This window comes from Dermacentor albipictus, unplaced genomic scaffold, assembly GCF_038994185.2.
Source record: "Dermacentor albipictus isolate Rhodes 1998 colony unplaced genomic scaffold, USDA_Dalb.pri_finalv2 scaffold_11, whole genome shotgun sequence".
NCBI lineage: Eukaryota > Metazoa > Arthropoda > Arachnida > Ixodida > Ixodidae > Dermacentor > Dermacentor albipictus.
In genome coordinates this window covers 6,202,167-6,223,746 of record NW_027225565.1, presented here as the reverse complement: position 1 = coordinate 6,223,746, position 21,580 = coordinate 6,202,167, and the positions used below count along the sequence as shown (strand labels likewise).

Here is a 21,580-nt window from a genome sequence, read left to right as displayed (position 1 = left end):
TGTTTGCGGCCCCTTCTGTGTAAGAAAAATCCATCGACGACAGTACTTATTTGCACAAAAGGCAGAATTTCAATATGATGAAATTTCGATATAGTGAAGGAAATTGCCGACTTCGTTATTTCGAGGTTTAACTGTATTTGACCAGCATATCTACTTACAGGTTGAAATGCAATATCTATGCAAGCCTTTAGGTTGTATAGGAATGAAGTGTAGAAGAACATGGGGACATAGACATAAGGAATGACAGACACACAGTGCTATTGTCCATCTTGCAGCATAGGTGCAGGAGGGATGCACTTGTGATAATTTTGCCAACACTCTTGCAGTCATGTATTCTTGTGTGCAAAAGTAACAGTCCCACCATTCTAGTTTTGACCCCCAGTTATGCATCAACAAGCAAAAACATCATTTCTACTTTAGGATGTTGCACAGGCCCCCAAGACACTTACGTAACTCTTATGTCAGGTGATGCCCCATTGCAGTTTGAAAGAGGCTGGGGGTCTACAGTCACTTTTGCACGTGCATGTACATGAAGTTACCATGGCACTGTCAAGAATAATGAGGCCAAGTTGAGCGCAAATAAAAAAAAAAACATCTAAGAAACACAAATACAGAACACAAGCAACAAACAAAAAACCAGCCAAGAACCATGAGTTCTGTCCGCAAGAACAACTCAGTTAAGCCATAAACTGAAAAATAAACCTGCCTCAACTTCTTTGGCAGGGGCTTTCCTCTTTCTTCCAACAGTCTTTTTTGAAGACACTTCCACCTGCAAGACAAATTCAAACCATTCTGTAATGTTTCCAGATAAATGTGCCTTATGTAAACAGCAACCAGTGCTGTAAAAATGTTTTGGTAACACCTTGCTATTTCCTACATCTACGGCCTCCTAAATGCACTAAAATTGCTCATTCAAATTAAAAAAACATCTAAATCTATTGAATGATAAGATCTATAGATTTCTCACCACTACATACTATCAGGCTGCCAAATATATAGTGTAGTCCTTATCAGGCATGCAAGCTGACATAATGATGACATCATACTAAGTGATGAAAGCAGAAATTATTGAGTGTTCTAGTTAGCCCAAACTTGTTCGTGTTTCCCATAACAGCCCATTTGACTCTCCATGTTTTTTTAAAAAGCCAGTCCTATAAATTACATACCTAAACAAAAATCGGGCCCCTCGGTCAACTCCCTTTCTTCTCGTTTATTACATAACGAGGGTCTCGAATTCGGCAACATTGATGCCTTAGGTAGCATGCGGGACTTTATTGACCAGTTGCCTTCACCCAAAAAAATCACGTACACGTGACTGTTGCGACAAAAAGGACGTTCCACATCCGTTGCCAAGGTCTGCGAGTGGTGGTGCTGGCTAACACTCCCAGGATTCTACTACGAAACATAAATACCCAAGAAAGTGGATGGGGAAACGGCGCCGCAGTAGCTCAATTGGTAGAGCATCGCACGCGAAATGCAAAGGTTGTGGGTTCGGTTCCCACCTGTGGCAAGTTGTTTTTTCATTCACTTTAATTTCCATTGATTCATCATTTCTTTCTTTCATTTATTAAGCACATGTAATTACCCCTATGTTGTCCTTGGTCTCAGTGTTTGTTGGCTTCTTATGATATGACTAATGAAAAATCGGGCCCCTCGGTTAACCCCCTTTCTTCTCGTTTAATACCTACCGTATATACTCGTGTAAGGGCCGCACTTTTTCTTCGAAAATTTTGCTAGGTGCGGCCCTTACACGAATCAGGCCGATTTAGTACAGGCAGTACAGGCCAAAGGTCTGTACTGTTTATGCAACAGTAGCAGAGTGCAAGAGTCACAAATGACATGCCAGAAATGTTTTTATTCGGATTCCATTTCGCTGTCCTCGTTCTCGGAGGAGCTCGCCTCGGCGTCCGCGTCTTCCCAGAGACGGTCATCTTCGGTGCCGTTCATGGAGTTCGAAATTCCCGTTACCTTGAAGCTTTTAGCAACTACTTCTACTGACATGGCACGCCACGCATTCAAAATCCATTCACACACCTGTTGGAGCGACGCCCGCTTCAGCCGTCCTGTAGGGGTCTTCTCGTGGACGCCTCCAGCCATCCATTCAGAGTAACATCGGCGAAATTCCACTTTGAATGGTCTGTTGACGCATACGTCGAGCGGCTGCAGCACACTCGTCAGGCCACCGGGAATGACGGCCAAGTCCGTACGAGTTGCGGCAACTCGGTTCTTGACGCGGTCGGTCAAGTGGCCCCTAAAGCTGTCCAAAACAAGGAGGGCTTTCCGTTGTAACAGCCCTCCAGGTCTGTTTGCCCAGACGGTCTTAATCCAGTCAACGACCAGTTCCTCGGACATCCAGCCCTTCTCTTGCGCACGTACGACGATTCCCTGAGGGAACTTCTCTTTTGGGAGAGTCTTCCTTTTAAATACGACGTACGGCGGAAGCCTCCTGCCGTCTGCCGTGATGCACAACATCACAGTGCACCTTTGGCGTTCTGCACCAGTCGTGCGCACAGACACACTTTTCGCACCTTTTAAATCCACTGTGGTGCTTTCCGGTGCATCGAACCACACAGGTGTCTGGTCCGCATTCCCAATTTGGGACAGGTCGTATTCATGCTCCCTCCTGAGAGCATTCACGAAGCGATGAAACTTAATGACGTGGTCTTCGTACTCGCGCGGCAGTTTTTGGCAAATCGTCGTTCGGCGCCGAATAGAAAGCTGGTTACGGTTCATAAACCGCGTAGCCCAGCCCCGACTTGCCTTGAATTGTGCCGGGGGTATTTCCATGTGGCGAGCGATGCTGAGGGCTTTGACGCGTATCATGTCAGTCGATACGGCGTAGCCGTCCCTTCGTGTGTCGACGACGTAGTTGACGAGCTCGCTTTCGAGTTGCGGGTACTTGCACTTTTTCCCGCGAAACGCCTTTCGGCTCCTGTTAGTAGCGGCGAGGGCATCTTTCTGATTCATCCAGTAACGCACGCGCTTCTCATCGACGTCGTACTTTCGTCCAGCTTCCCGCTTCCCGTGCTCCTCGGCATAGTCAATCACTTGCAGCTTAAATGCTGCAGTGAATGATCTCAGATGCCGGCCCATCGTCCGTCACGTGCGCTGGCTTCTGCAGGGTTCACTACAACCAACAAAGTGACACCGACGACACCGATCTGAAGTCGCGCTGCCAACGTATCGACACGATGCTAGGAACGATGCCAACAAAGAGGCCGCACAAGGCAAATATGGCGGCGCGCTGTCAACAGCGTGGTCGGCGCGTCGGCGGAAGTAGAATAAAAGCGGAAAAGCGTGCAGCGCCATCTGGCTGTAAATGAACTAACTACACTTTTCTGGCGGGACATTTTGAACTTTTGTTTTTTTTTTTTCGAAATATCCGCTTTCAAAGTTGGGGTGCGGCCCTTACACGAGGGCGGCCCTTACACGAGTATATACGGTAGACAAAAGTAACAGTATGTAATAAAAGGCATCTTCAAGTCAAAGTGCATTGCAAAAATAAAATGTATCACTTAGGAGAGGATTGTGTCAGTCAGAGCTATCATGCTTAGACAGACCAACAGCGCCGCTGCCAGGTGAGGAGGAAATATATTATTTTTGCATAGCATGACAAGTGTGTTCCCATCATTTGCATACTCTTCTATGAAAGTGGCACAAAAATCTGTGCTAGACTTTAAAGAACTTTCTTAAATTTCAAGAGTGACAGATGTTTGGTTACAGTTATTACTAAGTAATGTCCTAATCGCATGCACTGCTGGCTCAAAAATAAGCTCCGAGCAATGATACACCAGTACAGGTTTCAATTGAATTAAATTCTGGGCTTTTACATGCCAAAACCACAATTTGATTATGAGGCACACCTTAGTGAGGGACTATGGATTAATTTTGACCCCCAGGGGGTCTTTAACATGCCCCGGTAGACTGCGCAAAGGTCACTTCGCTCGCTGCTGCTGCTGCTGCGCTTTCTCACACCAGCATTTTGACAGCGAGTGTCCATGCTCATCGAGTGTAATATGTTCATGTTTGCTCGTGCGTGCTGACACCATATGCTGGTTAATTCAGTTAGTAAGCGAATGATTCCAAGTTTATACAGCCGATAAAAATACTATCCTTACTTTGTGTAGCTGTGCACTAATTTGCTATTGCAATCGATGTTTTGCCTTGTGGGCGAAACTTACTTTTTTTTCAGTGGTCTTCAAACAGAAGATTGTTTTAAATGCATTTCTGGACATTCTTTTGTATATAAACTTTACTGAGCACAAAAAAAGTTGTTTTAGGAACATTCTTTTTCAAAGAACTCATTAAAAAAATATGCGGTTAAATGCATTGCTTAGTGTTTGACAACATCATGCGAATGTTTGCTGCTGACATTCACGTAGAGACTGGGCCTTTTCCTATGCAGCATGTTACATTACTGTCTGTAACTTAAAAATTGCATAGATTTAGTTTATTGTTGCATGGTTATTATGATATCATTTTTGGTGGTGTAATATACACATTGGACGCTGTGCTTACTTGCATATGGTTGCACATCAAAGCTTTCAACAGGGTCTATTTAGGCCTCCTGTATATAGTGCATCATCAACCATTACACATTAAAAGAAATCTTTGAACAGGCTAGAAAAACTGCGAAGTAATATATATATACACACACACAAAGAAGGACAGAGGGTGCTCTTTTGTTCTGTGCTTCAAGATTCTTACACCAAACATTTTCCCACATTCAAGTCGCTATAACAGACTTATGAAAATGTACATGTTATTTCATGTCAACATGAATGTACAACGTAGGTGGTGTACTTGAAAATACCATCTCACCTAAGTGATATGATAAATATTTAAAAAATCCCCAGTGAAGCATGTCTAAAATTTTATTTTCAAATTTATTCTGTTTTAAAAGCTAGATAACATAGTCCATTGGTGCTCACCATTTTATCAAATTTTCTAATATCTCATGCCACCATAAAAGAAAGCCGAGAAATGGCAAAGAAAAAAAGGCAACTAATAATCACTCAAACTGCTACTGTCATACCTCCTGAGCATCTTTTAGTGCCCCGAAAGTGGGTGGCCTGCCAGGAGATCTCTTAGTTGAAGATTCCCTACTGGTTGAAGGAAGGGCCTTTAAAGATATAAGAAAAAAAAGACAAAGAAAAAGGAAAACTGTAGAGAACAGCAGCAATATCAAGTTAGTCATGGTTGTGAGGATGAAGGGCAAAGCGTCACATAATTAAAGAATGTCAAGCAACAATACAACAACAAAAAATGTGCCGTTTACCTACCAGAGACTGCTCAGTGCGTTATGAGGAACGGCATAGTTTTCTACAACGTGCAGTCAAATCATGGCACGTACACTAGTGCTCACTGTTTTTGCGCACGATCACCACTGTAATTCAGCAGCTGCGGGCAGGATTTAACCCCAAACCACATGCTTAGCAGCAAACAAAATGGCATTAGTCACTGAGCTACCGCAGCGGGAGACAACAAGAAAAATATAAGAAGCTAGGATGGCGGACTCACTTTATGTATTTCAACCATGGTCATTATCAACTTACCATTTTTTCTGAGAATTGTGTTAGAGCAGTATACAAAATTAAATTAAATTAAAGAGTAAAAAAAACCTGGAATCAGTTTATGTTATATACTACCACTATGGGAGATAGGCCAGTAGAGGAATGACGGACTGCTCCCAGATTTGCCTGAACTTTGTGCTTCTAGACTCAAGCGACCTTCTTGAATATACTTGTCATTTGAAATTTGTTTTATGTCGTCCACTAGCCTCATTCAGCAATGTTGCAAAGGCAGCACACAACAAAACTGAACTTCAAAGAGCATCGAAAGAAACTGCTATGCGATTTATTAATGCACTCACATTAAACTGTAGAAATATCCCTGTAGTATCATAATTCCTAGTGTGGTTGAACAACGGAGCATCAGATTTGCCTCTAGTATTCTCAGCAGGTAACTTCATAGGTTTTTCTCCAATGAAGACATTTAAATGCACTACAACCCAACTGCTCTGCAGCTCCTAGAATGTTTTCAATTCATTTTGTACAAGGTATAGAGTGCCAGAACAGCCCCTATCCTTAAACATTGGAGCCAATACAATTGCAGTTTTTTTAAAGCTATAAGCAACCTCAAAGCTTGACCTGTCTTTACTTTCCAAGACCATATTCTAATGGTTCAGAACAAATTTCCTTTAAGGCATTCCAACAGTTCAAGCAGCCCTATTAGTGGTAAACTGCTCAGATGCCAAAAACGGCTCTCGGCCATAGTGCCTACCCATCTAAATCAGCCTGTAAAGAAAAACCAGCTAGCACAAAGTATGTGCCAGATAACATGTTTTGCTAGCGTCTCAATATGAGCTGAAGTGTTGTTGAAACACATATAAATAGCCTCATTCCTCAACACACACACGACCTCGCAGAAAAACAGAACATGTATGGCATGCATTCTTTTACTATATGACATGCTGACAAGATTTCCATGTGGTGTCTACGATACAGTAGATAAAGCCCTAACATTCTTCCATAGCAAGCCTTGGTTGAAATGCTGTGAACAGGCTGAGAATGAGGAAAAGTTAGCACCAATCTACGGCAGTCATTTAACAACACAACCTGACTGCATTAACACAATGTAAAGAAAAGAATGCATGTAGTTTCAAACCAGGGCCCTGGTACTAGCATAATTTTAGATACTGGAAGTAAAACAAAGCATGTATTAGATACTTCTTTCATTTTTTTAGGCTCATTAACATTAGGAAAGCCTATGTAAGAAGGGAGTGGACAGTAGTATTGAGCAAAGCAAGGCAGCAAGCTAGCTTTTGGAGGAAAGCTTGAGGCACAACTTCACAGAACATTTAGGACTGACAGAGCCAATAAAGGAAGGAAAATTTATGCATAGAATGCTCTACTCTTTATCCTGTGCAAGTCAAGTCCTCCACCCCCCATCCTTCCATAACTTCTTAGGTTGAAAGACAATATTTAGGATGGTGACCATGAAACAATCCTACTTAAAGAATAAGCAATGCAATGCATTATACACTAGTACATTAAAGGACTCTTCACCAGGTCCCATTGCAAATCGTAGTTATACACTGAAGGAATAGCCAGGAACTTTTTCTTGGGAGGGGGGCTTTTGGCAGCGCACGCACATGGCCTTTCTGGCAAGATGATATGCTAAGCACGCGTAGGGGGAGTGGGGGCTGGCCAGGTGGAATCTTGGTACACCGAAAATTAAAAGGAGTGGGGAGGAACGTGTGCCTGGTATGCCCGCCACTCACTGGCTCCACCCCTGGTACACTGGAATGTGTAAGGTGCTGTCCAGCGAGAATCTTACAGCAAACATTTTTCAAACTGTTCAAGATTAGAGGATATACGAGGAATTGAAATGTAGCATTGATATGCTGCCAGGAGTTGAGTTGATTGTAAGCATTAACGCTCTCTTCCTTTGCCTCGACTAGCATCCGTAAGAGACATTCCTTCCTTCCTTGCCTACTCCTAAAACGGAACTGAGTGACTACGTAGCATCGAATTCATGAGCAGAGCCTCTTATTTTTCTTTTTCCTTTTCATTTTTCGCAGTGTAGCGCTCTTTCACTGGTGGTATTGAACATTCTGCACTGAATGGTTTCAAAGGTAGGGTGCACAAGCTTTCTTTTTAAATCTGAACTGGTTTTCACGCTGTGGAGTGGCTCCGAGACATGATCGTTGCAACATGATTTATACACCGCACTTGTCCGTTTGCTATGCCAAAACCTGGTGAGGGATCCTTTAAAATTTTTATTATTTACGCATCTACTACAAACGTCCTTGCTGAAGTTCTATACAATAATGGGTCTTGTCTTGCTCCTCGATTTTCTTCTGGTTAACTTGAGAGAGGCAAGACGTCTGATTATATTTCTTACAGCCAGCACATGTTCTCCTATAGACCAAACGGCAGGAGATCGCAAGGAAAGAATACAAGGCTGGCATACAATGACAAATATTTATGCAGCGGTGCCACAATAGGGAAGCACAGCAGGCATTCCATTATGCCAGTGCTGGAAACATGTTCATTCTTGGACCATTTGAAGACAGAAAAGAATTCTTAAATACAATAGGGGAGGCAAGTGTTAACTTTTTCTTTAGTGATAACAGCATCTTGGCTGCATTGTTGCCTGCTGAAGAAATTTGTTCTCATCTGTCATTCTGTCTGAAATATTACACACAGGAATACTTGCACAAGGCTTCAAAAGCCACGTGACTGGCATTGCACTCCAAGTTTATGCAAATTCAATTTCAACATACAGCTGGCACTTTCATTTGGGCCGGCAGGTATCCTGGGTGAGAAATGACAGCCAGGCCCTACTGAGACTTGGCCTTCAGCAATGCTGCCCGACTGCCAACCACTTCTGGCCATTTTCCTTATGAACAGCCAAGTACCACCATACAGCGACGCATAACTACAATGACACACAAAAAAGTGACAATGAGAAGATGAGATACTGGCACAAGAAAGAAATATTTAAGAGCCGAAGACTATCCTTACCTTCTTGGGTGAAATCATCACGCTCGCTGGCGACTCGAGTGGCGATGACTTCACCTGCACATTCAAAAAAATTCAGACAGAGCAGCAACAGTATATATATATATATATATATATATATATATATATATATATATATATATATATATAGAAAAAGTGCAGCAGTAAGTGCAACTTCAGCACGATAAATGATATGTATGAAATATCATCATGGTATCACAATGATTGTACATGAAGTTACAGAATGATATCAACTGTGACATGGCAAAACTAGGAACAAATTGATTTGGCATGCTTTGTCAATTCTGTACAAGAACATACACATCACAATATGGCAGAAAGGTACGACATTTTTCCTACCCTCTCGTTGATACCAGATGACACAGTGTTAAATTTATGAATGAGAAAGGATTCTCGTACTTCTCGATCATGGTGCGATCATGATCAAAAGTTATACTTACTTGTGCACTTTTTTCTTTTATTATTTGCAAGTGTACACATGCATTGTACTGCTCATTACGCCTACATGTGCATGCCCATAAAAACGAATGTGCACTTGTATCTGTGTTTATTCTGACAAAGGCCGTGCCACGGCCGAAACGGTAAAACATTAAAAATGCAACTTTCGTAAGTGTATGCTTTCATTTCTTCAACTACCTATGCACCGGACCTACAGAACTTTTCCTTGAATTAAACACACACACACACACACTGTGTAAATAAGGGCAGCCTTTTGTAAGTAGTTCTTCCAGTTTAATAGCCGACTCAGTTGTGCTCAAATATTGTGCAGAGGATGTATTCCATACTGCACATTGTTATACCCCATTTAAACGCAGCAGTGCCTTTTCCATATAGGATGAATCAGGAGCATATGTGGGCTATAGTGATCCTAGATGGAAATCTCTCGAATATGCCCGGTAAGTGCACGGTCAATGTGTTTTACTGGTACTAACATTTGGGCAGACACTTGAGCTCAACAAGAAAGCTAGAGAAGAATTGAAGAACCATGCAACAAGCTTTCAAATTAAAAAGGTTAGGTGTAACCTTAAAAGAGAGCAGTGTGGATTAGAGAACAAACAGGGGTAGGCGATATTCTAGTTGGCATTAAAAAAAAAAAAAAAAAGAGGTGGGCAGGTTATGTAATGTGTAGGGCAAATAACCAGTGGTCCATTAGAGATATAGAATGGGTGCTGAGAAATAGAAGCACAATTGAAAACACCAGAAAATTAGGTGGTGTGATGCAATGAGGAAACGCACAGCCATAGGATGGAATCAGGTGGCACAAGACAGTGATGATGGTTGCTGCTGCTGCTGATGATGTCAGCAACAATACTGGAAAGAGTAGGCAAGTAATGCACTGGCACATAGAAGCAAAAGATATCGTTACGGGGAGATCTACAGAAAAGGGGATTTATTTACACTACGTACAAGGAGACTAAAAGTGGGGCAGCAACAACATAGATGCTGAATGATAGACCTCACTTTGTCCTCCTCTTGTCGGCTCTACAATTCAGCATCTTCTATATCCGCAGGACCACAGGCTCATAGCACTACCCCTCCGGCAGCGAAATCACCGACTCTGTGCAGGTGATCAAAGCTACATGAAAGAACAAGCGCACAAGGTATTAAGGGATGTCCGAGGCACGATAGGTCTTGAGACGGACAACGTGTACAATGTTCATGCAGGGATGAGCAGATGATGAAGGCAGCAGTGGAGCAATTTCATAAGTGACATCAGCCACTTGGCGGCACACGCAATATGGACTGGTGTACTGGAAAAGCAGTTTTTCGTGTACTCTGACACGTCATGCTGGGGACTACAGGAGGACGAGCGATCCAGGGACAAAGTAGGTGGTCCTATGGTAGCTGTTGTAGTAAGACTGCTGGTGGATTTAGGACTCAGAAAATCGAGTGCAAGCAACTTGACGTGCTTGGTCAGCATGGGCTATAGGATCTCGAGCATATTCAGTGGGTGAGCACCCAGAAGAACGCACCAGGGTGTCCATGGGTAATGTATGATTGTGACCATATAAAAGAAAAAAAGGCGACTAACCAGCAGCCTCATGCTTGGAAGTGTTGTACGCAAATGTCACAAAGGATAATGCTGCATTCCAGTCCTGGTGGCGGTCCAACACATACGTGGCCAACATGTCGGTAAGTGTGTTGTTCAGGCATTCTGTCAAGTCATTTGTCTGTGGATGGCAGGCTGCAGTCAATTTATGTTGTGTCGCGCAGGATTTTAGAATGCCATCAAACACTCTCGACAGGAACTGTCTGCCCTGTTCAGTTAGCAGCTGCCGAGGGGCCCCGTGCTGGAGCATGATGTTATGCAGCAAGAAGTATGCAATGTCGGTGGCACAGCTAGTGGGGAGTGCATGCATAATGGCAAACCACATCGCATAATCTGAGGCAACGGTGACCTACATGTTTCCAGAGGCAGATAAGGGAAATGGACGAAGTAAATTGAGGCCGACATGGTGAAATGGCTCATACGGAATGTCTAGAGGCTAAACATGGCCTGCAGGTGGCAGTGTCAACCTTTTCCTGCGCTGGCAAAGGTCGTACGAGCCCATGTAACAGTGCACTGAGTGGGACATCCCAGGCCAATAAGAAGGGCGGCGTGCACGGTCGTATGTGTGTGACACACCCAGATGGCTCACCTTTGGTGCGTCGTGCAGCTGCGCCAGGACAGTAAACGGTAGTGAGTCGGGATGACAAGCAACAGGTCAGGACCGTTGTGGAGTAAACTGCAATAATGTACCGTGTAATTTTGGAGTACAAAAAGATGGAGAGAAGGATCAGGAGTGTGGGAGTACAAATTTTCGATGATCTTGCATAGAGACGTGTCAAGGCATTGTTCAGCAGCGATGTTGAAGAGTTGAGAAATGAAAAGACAAAAGGGCTGGAGTCGCTCAGGGCAGTGTCCGGTGGATCTATGGGGTACCTGGAGAGGCAGTAGGCATCCTGGTGCAAGCAGCCAGATTTGTAAACGACGGTACATGAATATTCTCGAAGTCGCAGTGTGCAATGACCAAGGCGACCAGTTGGATCTTGAGAGCAGACAGCCAGCAGAGAGCATGGTGGCCAGTAATGACGGTGAAGGGTCAGCCACAGAGGTAAGGGCGAAATCTGCCGATGGCCGAGACAAGAGCGAGACACTCTCTCTCTGTGATCGAATAGTGTCGCACTCCTGACCATGCTGGCATTGGGCTAGAACTGTGCCAATACTATGGCCACTGGCATCGGTATGGATTTCCGTAGCTGCAAAGTCATTGAAGTGAGCAAACACTAGTCTAAGTCCAATCAGCTGTGAGAAGGCAGACACTTGTTCAGGACTCCAGGAAAAAGTCACGTCTTTATTAAGAGGGCTGGTTAGGGGTTGTGCTATTTCTGCAAAATCTTTCACAAAATGCAGAAAATAAGAACAAAGACCAAAAAAGGAATGCACGTCCTGAGTAGAATGAGGTGTCGGAAAGTCTGTAACCGCGCTAACTTGGGTAGGGTCAGGCTGTATACCTGTAGCATCGACAAGACAGCCAAGTACAGTGATCTCTCAGTGCCTAAAGTGGCATTTGGCAGAGTTAACTTAAAGACCAGCATTGTGAAGGATGCACAGAATAGCCCAGAGTCTATGTAGATGACTGGAGAATGTAGGCGAGAAAATGACGTCATCGAGATAGCACAGGCAAGGTAGACCACTTGAAGCTGCGATCGAGATAGCACAGGTGAGTAGACCACTTGTAACTGCGAAGAAGGTAATCCATCATTTGTTCCAATGTTTCTGGAGCATTCACAAGCCAAATGGCATAACCTTGAACTGGTGGAGCCCATTGGGTGCATAAAGGCGGTCTCCTCCATGTCTTTTTCATCAATGGCGATTTGCCAGTAGCTGGATCAAAAGTCTGTAGAAGAAAAGTGCTGTGCGCCGCGCAGAGAGTCAAGGGCGCCGTCAATTCGCGGCAAAGGGTACACGTCTTTAGTAATCTTGTTTAGAAGCCAATAGTCGACACAGAATGACCAGGTGTTCTTTCTTTTCTGACAAGCACCACAGGGGATGCCCAAGGACTCGTAGATGGTTTGATAATGTCCTTGGTAAGCATTTTCTTGACTTCCGTTTGGATTACTTGGCATTCAGTCACAGACATGCGGTAAGGATGCCTATGGATGGCATTGGCATTCACGGTGTCAGTGAGATGAGTCACAACCATTATCTGGCTCAGATGGGGCAAAGCAAAATCGAAAACGTTGCTGTAAGCAACTAGCAAGCGATGAAGGTTGTCAGACTGAGCAGCCGAAAGGTTTGGGGCAATCATTGCGTCAAAATGGGTGTCAAATGAAGTGCTAGTGTCAGGGCTTCAAGAAGACTACGGGGCATCGATAGTGTAGGCCAGAGGGTCGTGTACATTTAAAGGCATTATGCTGCCCAGCATGATACCCTCGGGAAGCAATTGTCGTGTGCGTCCAAAGTTCAGAATAGGAATACATGCCGGTTCGCATTAGCAGCCACAGCGGAGTGAGGGAGAGCTACACACCTTGTCAAAAGAGCGCCTAGGGAAGAAGAGGTCACGTAGTCGCCATCACAAACCATGGGATCTAGGGTCAGTGTGACATACGTCACAGTAGCTGGTTGAAGGCGAACAAACTCCGCGACACAAGCGAATTGGTGACTTGCTGGTGAGATCGGGTTTAGAAGGAAGTTCCTACTGCAGAAGGCCAGAAGAGCAGTCAACAAGGGCAGGCAGATGGGTACTCAGTCATGTGCGAGGATGACTTCATGTGGACACTGGTCCAGAACAACAAACAGACCAACGTCTGGTGGCTAGTGGAGCTCACATGCGCAGTACACATGCCAATGACGCAAGATGTACCACTGTAGGTGACACGAATGACAGGTGACGCCGCAGGCATCAGAACCTTGCAGGCATGACGAAAAAGGCGAGCGCTCATAACTGATAATTGCGTCCCTGTGTCTATGAGTGCCGAAAGAGGTGCGCTGTCCACTTCTATGTCCTAAAGGTCTTGTCAGGTGGCCAGGGTCAACAGAGGATTTCCGAGTCGGTCGGCCAATGCAGCATCACCTCTGGGAGCTGCTCTGGTCAGTTTTCTGAAGTGGGATGGCGAGGGCATGGCAACGGCGAGCGACGTGCAATTGGTGAGCGAGAACACCGGTTCTATGGGGACGGCGAGGGGCGGTCGCAGCATGGAGTCGGAGCAGCAACATTATAGTGCGGCGGGTCATTGCCGGCATAAAAAGGTGAGGACCGGCTCTCTTCCGGGGGGCAAGTGTACGTGGGACAAGGAGACGAAAGCCAACCATAGTAACAATGGCAGCAAATATGACCTGTCCCATTGCAGTTAAAGCATATCGGCCCGCTGTCATGTGTGCACCACCAATTTGGGTCGCGGTTTCCGAGATAAGTTGATTGTGGGCAGGGACGTCGAAAGAAATTGCTGACCGTAGGGCTACTTACAGGGACAGATGCCTGCGTTTGCCAACTCTTCATATACGTCTGGTTGAATGTAAGATGCTTCCGGGTGGAACTCGTGGCAAGAACGAGCTTGAGCAACCGATGGAGACACAGCCTCAATCTCGTGCCTGACTAGACGCAGCAAGTTTTCAGCACCAGGCAGCTGGACGTCTTCACATGATGAGGTAGCGGCGATATTAGGGAGCCGAACTAATTGTTGCGAGACACGACAGCTCTTTGCTTCTTCAAAGCGTTTACACTCTCTTCTAATGTCATTGACAGTCGAGCAGTTCTTGTACACAAGTAAATTAAAGGCGTTTTTGGCAATGCCTTTAAGAAAAGAATGTGGCTGACTGTCAGCTTTGGGCATCTTGTCGTCAACCCGCCAACAGAGTGCAAATACATCTTGAATGTACACAACATGCGGTTCAGTAGATGTTTGGGACCGGCATGAAAGTTCCTTCTTGGCGGCTCGCTGGTACTCAACTGGCTTCCGAAAGAGTCCCTGCAGTTTTTACTTGCAGGTATCTCAACTGGTCAATTTCTCCTCGTGTGTTAGGAACCAAACACAGGCTGTTCCCTTGAGGTAATAAATTATGTTAGCCAGCATTGTAGTCTGGTTGTTCTTGCTGGCTTGTTCAGATCTGATTATGCAGTTTTCGACGTCCATGGTGTCAGAAGGAGCTAGGGTGTTGAAGTTGGGTCCAAACAATTGGTGTTGTGGGAGCTGAAGCCAAAGCAGCGGGACTCTCAGTAGGCATGGTCGAATGGCCCGCAAGATGTCCACTGCGTAGTTCCGTGATGGGCTCGTGATGTACCCCGCAACGCCACCAAGATGTTGCAGGGAGATCTACAGAAAAGGGGATTTATTTACACTATGTACAAGGAGACTAAAAGTGGGGCAGCAACAACAAAGATGCCAGACAATAGACCCTAGTTCGTCCTCGTCTTGTCCGCACTACACTTCAGCGTCTTCTTCTATATCTGCTGAACAACTAGCTCATAACAATATTGTCCCGGGGATGTTGGGAGTATCGACTGAATATATTTACAGTATATATACAATCAAAGTCAATATGGTCAAGATGGCTGACAAGCAACAACACGCAGCAGCCAGCATCTCACGATCTTCTTCCTCTCTCTCTTCTGTCATCCTTCTGTAACAGGACCCCCGGGTGGTGATGCGCCGTCTCGGCGCATGGTAGGCAAAGAACTGCGAGTGAAGTATGGCTTCAGCTGCGAAACGTGCACGTCAACAGGCGGCGGACTTGAGGATGGATGAAACTGTAACGGCGCAATCTTGTAATTGACGTCATTAACTTGACGTAGGACTTCATAAGGCCCTGTGTAGTGAGAGAGGAGCTTCTGGGAGAGGCCGACCCGACGACATGGTGACCAAAGCAACACCCAAGCACCTGGGGCAAACTGAACATCGCGATGGCACTGGTCGTAACACTCTTTTTGCAGACGCTGCGAGGCTAATAAGCGAGATCGGGCGACTTGACGCACCATGCGAGCGCGATTGATGACTTCACGAGTGTACTCAGTGGCAACGTGGGGGCACAGAAGGTAGGATGGTGTCAAAGGGCAAAGTGGGGTCGCGAGCATACAAAAGATAAAAGGGTGAATATCCTGCGGTGTCATGTCGAGACGAGTTATACGTGAACGTCACATAGGCCAGCGTGGCGTCCCAGTCGCGGTGATCATTGGAAACGTACATCGACAGCATCTCTGAGTGTTCAGTTGAGACATTTCGTAAGAACATTCGTTTGTGTGTGGTAGGCGGTGGACAGCTTGTGCTCAGTGGCACAAGAGCGGAGGAGGTTGTCCACAACTCGAGACAAGAACGAGCGGCCACGGTATGTAAGTAACTGTCGAGGTGCACCGTGCTGGAGAATGACTTCGTGAATGACGGCGACGTCAGTTGCGCAACTAGTCGGCAACGCCTTTTTTTATCACGTAGCGTGTCACGTAATCAGTAGCAGCAGCCATCCACTTATTCCCTTTAGTCATCGTTGGAAAAGGGCCAAGCAGGTCAAGGCCAACGCGAAAGAATTGTTCAGAGGGAACTTCAATGGGATGGAGTCGGCCGACAAGTGGCAGGGGAGGTTTCTTCCAGTGCTGGCACAATTCGCAAGTTGCGACATAACGACACACAGAGCAGCAGAGACCCGGCCACAAGAACCGGCGTCGTACGCGTTCGTATGTACACAAAATTCCAAGGTGTCCTGCCGTTGGTGCATCGTGAAGTTGTTCGAGAACGACGGATCGCAGATGATGAGGAAGGACAAGGAGCAACTCAGGGCCGTCAGGGTTGATATTGTGGTAGAGGATGCCGTGATGCAGCACGAACATGCGGCGTGTGCCGTCGGTGCTGCCAGATAGCCCTCCGGCGATGATGGACTGTAAGGATGCGTTGCGTTGCTGTTACGCGCGCATGTCGGTCATGCCAGTCAAAGCCATCATGCAGGTCACTGGATCATGCGCAACAGGATCGGGAGGATCCAAGGGGTAACGCGAGAGGCAGTCAGCGTCCTTGTGCAGGCGTCCAGACTTATAGTTGACAACAAATGAAAATTCCTGGAGCCGCAAAGCCCAGCGACCAAGCCGTCCTGTGGGGTCCCGGAGGGAAGACAGCCGAAGTAACGACCAAAAACGTGCGGCCGTACAAATATGGCCGAAATTTGGTGACAGCCCAAACTAAAGCCAAGCACTCCCGCTTGGTGATGGAGTAATTTCTCTCAGCAGGTGACAGCTGGCGGCTGGTGTAAGCTATCACGCACTCGGTACCATTCTGCTGTTATGCAAGAACAGCGTCGATGCCGTCGCCGCTTGCATCAGCGTGGACTTCAGGCGGTGCAGATAGATCAAAGTGGGCAAGTATGGGAGGGGTGGTCAGAAACCCGATGAGAGCGACGAACGCGTGAGCTTGCTCAGGGCCCCATGAGAACGGCGTATTCTTCTTTAGAAGATCTGTCAAAGGCCGAGCAACGTTGATGAAGTTTTTGACGAAACGGTGAAAGTAAGAAGACAGGCCGACGAAGCAGCGCAAGTCAGAAGCAGAATGTGGCGCAGGGAAACTGCATACGGTGCGAATGTTTTCCGGATCTGGTTGGACACCGGATGCGTCAACGAGGTGTCCCAACACAGTAATCTGACGGCGCCCAAATTGACACTTCGTGGAGTTCAGTTGGAGGCCGGCTTTTCAGAAGACCGCAAGAATAGCAGTGAGTCGGGTAAGGTACGTGGCTGGCGAATGTGGGAGAAAAAACGATAACGTCGTCAGGGTAACAGAGACAGGTGGTCCATTTGTAGCCTTGCAGAAGAGAGTCCATCATACGTTCAAATGTCGCAGGAGCATTGCATAGGCCAAAGGGCATGACTTTGAACTGATATTAGCCATCCGGCGTGATGAAGGCCGTCTTCTCGCAGTCCATTTCATCAACTGAAATCTGCCAGTAGCCGGATCGAAGATCGATGGACAAGAAGTATTTAGCTCCGTGCAAGCAGTCCAAGGCGTCATCGATGTGTGGTAGTGGGCAGACGTTTTTTCGGGTGATCTAGTTTAAATGGCGATAATCGACGCAAAAACACCGGGTACCATCTTTTTTTTTTTTTTTCACAAGGACAACAGGCGAAGCCCAAGGGCTGGCTGATGGTTTGATGACTCCTTCGCGGAGCATTTTGTCCACTTCTGATTGGATGGCTCAACGTTCAGCATGCGATACACGATAGGGACGCCAACGAATAGGATTCACGTTTCCAGTGTTGATACGGTGGTGAACAACAGATTATTGTCCTAAAGGCTTGTCGCTGAAATCAAAGATGTCAAGGTACGATTCGAGGAGGAGACGTATGTCCGTGGCCTGTGCAGAGGTGAGGACAGGTGCAATCATCTTCGCTAAGTCATCCGTTAGGGAAACAGAGCTGTGAGCTGCAATTGGTGCTAAGAAACCACTCTCGGCATTCAGACTTTCAATGCCAAATTCGGAAGTATTAGAAACACTGGCCAAGAGCATGCCGGCTAGAAGCACTTGAGGGCACAGGCTGAAATTCAGAAGCGTAAGAATGAAGTTGTTATTGGCAATAGTCACCAGCGTATGCGGAAGAGCAACGTTCCAGTTCAAAAGCATGTCGATGATGGGGTGAAGGACATATTCACCATCGGGAATGTGTGGCTGTGCGGTCAAAGTGACTGCCTCAGGTGACAGACACACATCTTGAAGCGAACACAAGTGCGGTGGAGCGGTGCTCGGAGCATCGGCGACTTTAGGCAGTTCCAACTGAAGAACGCCAGTTGCACAGTCGATAAGAGCGGAATGATGGGATAAAAAGTCCAATCCAAGGATAATGCCGTGAGAGCAGCTGTCAATCACAGCAAAGAGAACAGAAGTAGGGTGGGTGGCGATACTTAGGTATGCGCGCAGTACAGATTCCAAGTACAACCAGCATGCCGCCGTCGGCCACACGAAGCACTCAGGCAGCTGCTAGGGTGAGGACCTTCTTTAAACGTCTACACAGGCTAGCACTCATCAAAGATACGTGGGCTCCAGTGTCAACGAGTGCTAGGACGGGTAAGCCGTCTATTTTATTGTCAATTACACTTCTCTTTGTGGACACAGACAGAGGATTTGCTGCAGTAGTGGGCAATGCAGCACCACCTCCGAGGGCTGCATTTCTTAGCTTCCCGAAAGGGTGCGGCCAAAAGCCACAAGGGACAAAAGGTGACGTGGCTGCGGCGAACGGGAAAATGGGAGACGTGTTTGCGGCGAGCGAGACTGGTGTCCACGTGGCAATGGTGAGCGACTGTACCATGTGTTCCTAGCAGAGTTGTCGGCGCTGTTAGACTAGGCGGTGGGCAAAACATTGCGGGCATTTCCATTAAAACGGCTCAGGTTGGTCGGCGTGCGAGGTGTTGAGGGCCACGAGCTGCGACAGTATCTGGTGACATGACCAATGCAGTGACAGGTGAAACATATCGGCTGGTCGTCCGCGGTTCTCCACTCAGTTGGGTTACGATAACGCGGAGAGAAGTGTCGGGGAGTAGCGAAAATAGTAGAAGGGCGTTTGTTAGCTCTGGGGTTGGCGACAGCAAAGACAGAAAGTAGGCAAAAGTTTTCAAGTTCCTGTCTAATGATGGCTTGCGTGAGGGGAACTGAAATAGGGGTAGCATCAGGGCTACGTGAACAGAAAGCTGCAGGCGCCATCGCATCCAGTTCACGTCGAACGATTCGCACTACGTCCTCTGATGGCGACGCATGCTGCTGTGCGGGCTGAACTTCACACGTCGACGTTGTGGCAGTTAAAAAATTAAATTAAATTATGGGGTTTTACGTGCCAAAACCACTTTCTGATTATGAGGCACGCCGTAGTGGGGGGCTCCGGAAATTTCGACCACCTGGGGTTCTTTAACGTGCACCTAAATCTAAGCACACGGGTGTTTTCGCATTTCACCCCCATCGAAATGCGGCCGCCATGGCCGGGATTCGATCCCGCCACCTTGTGCTCAGCAGCCTAACACCATAGCCACTGAGCAACCACGGCGGGTGACGTTGTGGCAGTATTGGGAAGTCTGGTGTATGGTTACAAGACGCGTCAGCTTTTGGTCTGCTCGAATATCGGCACTCTTTGATGATAGCATCAACTGTAGTGCAGCTTTTGTACATGAGCAGATTAAAGGCGTCGTCAGCTATTCCCTTGAGCAGATGCCCTACCTTTTCAGCTTCAGTCATGTCGTGATCGGCTTTACGACAATGCGCCAGCATGCCCTGGATATACGAAACATAGGACTCCGTGGGGAATTGGGCACGACAGGCCAGTTCCTGCTTTGCGGCAATCTTACGGCCGGCTGGTTTGCCAAACAACTCTGTTAACTTCTCTTTGCATTGGTCCCAGCTGGTCAGCTCCTCTTCATGGTTTTCGAACCACACCTTTGCCGTGCCTCTCAGGTAGAACAACAGGTTAGCTAGCATGAGCGTAGGGTCCCATCTGTTGGTTCCACTCACACGTTCGTACATAGCCACCCACTCTTCAACAGCGGCGCCATCAGTCCCACAGAAAGTTCCGGGATCCTTGGGTTGCACAACCACAACAGAAGGGGACAGCATCTTAGCGGGTGATGGTGACGTTGGATGCAGCAACGACATTGATCCCGAGTGCTCACCGTCATTCATGATGAGGACGGTGATGGAACGTCCACTGCGGAGCTCCATTTCCAGCCATGGTACCCCGCACCTCCCACCAATATGTTACGGGGATGTTGGGAGTATAGACAATATATTTACAGTGTATATACAAGCAAAGCCAATGTGGTCAAGATGGCTGACCAGCAACAACACACAGCAGCCAGCGTCTCGCGATCCTCTACCTCTCTCTCTCCTGTCATCCTTCCGTAACAATATAGTCAATTGGCACATCTAGAAGAAACTTGAGTGCAAAGAAGCTGGCTGGGAAAGACGTACGAGGGAGAAGCCCAGATCTGACGAGGACTGTTTTTTTTCTCATTCACATATTTCTTTGAATGCTTCTGAACATTATTTATTTATCACATAGAATACATAAGGGAAGAGGGGCGCATGCAAGCACAAGTGGTTACAAAAGAGAAAAAGTCGCAGTTTCACCTGAAAGGTAATGCATCGATTGCAGTAGCAAATTAGTGGACAGCTATGCGATGTAAAGATAGTTTTATTGGCTGTATAAACCTGCGAATATAGGAATACTAACTAAATTAACGAGTGTGGTTTCATGTGTGCACAAGCCAACATGAACATGTCTCACTCAATGACTGCAGAAACTCGCTGTCGAAACGCTGCAACAAGGAAACGTGGCAGCAGCAGCGAGCGAATTGACCTTCGTGCAGCCACTCACATCAATGCGAACTAGGCTACGAAAATACCGTGCAGCACGGACTCTGTACCGGCCATAGATGGGCTTCCATCAATCCAAAAAAAGCCACGATCCACGGATCTTTACGCTGTTCCGCAGCCATATCTATGAGGGCTGGTGACAAAAAGACCGAGTCGATGGCAGAAAGGCAAGTTGTGTCACTTGACGTGGAGGAGCGAGAGAGAGCGTTTGTGTCGGTGTGTTTGTGGCCAGACCAACAGACAACATGTATGTCGGAGTCTTGTAACCGGAGGGCCTAGCGGGCAAGGCGGCCTGATGGGTCTTTCAATGTCGACAGCCAACATTGGGCGTGATGGTTGGTAATGACATCGAACGGACAGCTGTGCAGGAATGGTCAAAATTTTCGAAGTACCCAAATGATAGCTAAGCACTCCTTTTCAGTTACGGAGTAATTAGATTCAGCCTTGGTTAGTGTCCTGCTAGCATAGGCTACTACGTATTTGCCGTATCCACTTTTGCGCTGAGAGAGTACAGCACCAAGTCCTATGCCACTGGCGTCCATGTGAACTTCTGTGGGAGCCGTGGGGCCGAAATGGCGCAGTAAGGGCAGCGATGTAAGCAGACGGCACAATGTTGTAAACGTGTCGTCACAAGCTGCGGACCAGGTGTCGCCTTGCAGGAGTTGGGTTAGAGGAGCAACGAGAGAAGCAAAATTCCTGATAAAACGACGAAAGTATGCGC

At 46.7% G+C, this 21,580-nt stretch overlaps 1 protein-coding gene across 1 annotated transcript in view; it reads right to left on the bottom strand.

The window, feature by feature from the left end:
- The window catches only part of LOC139051390 (histone acetyltransferase KAT5-like), a 107,151-nt gene that overhangs the window by 49,184 nt on the left and 36,387 nt on the right, over positions 1–21,580 (bottom strand). The window contains exons 9-11 of the mRNA XM_070528410.1: positions 8,529–8,582; positions 5,036–5,122; positions 707–769 (exon numbers count right to left, since the gene is read on the bottom strand). Of these exons, the coding sequence (XP_070384511.1) occupies positions 707–769; positions 5,036–5,122; positions 8,529–8,582 (204 nt within the window). The remainder of the gene's footprint in view (positions 1–706; positions 770–5,035; positions 5,123–8,528; positions 8,583–21,580) is intronic.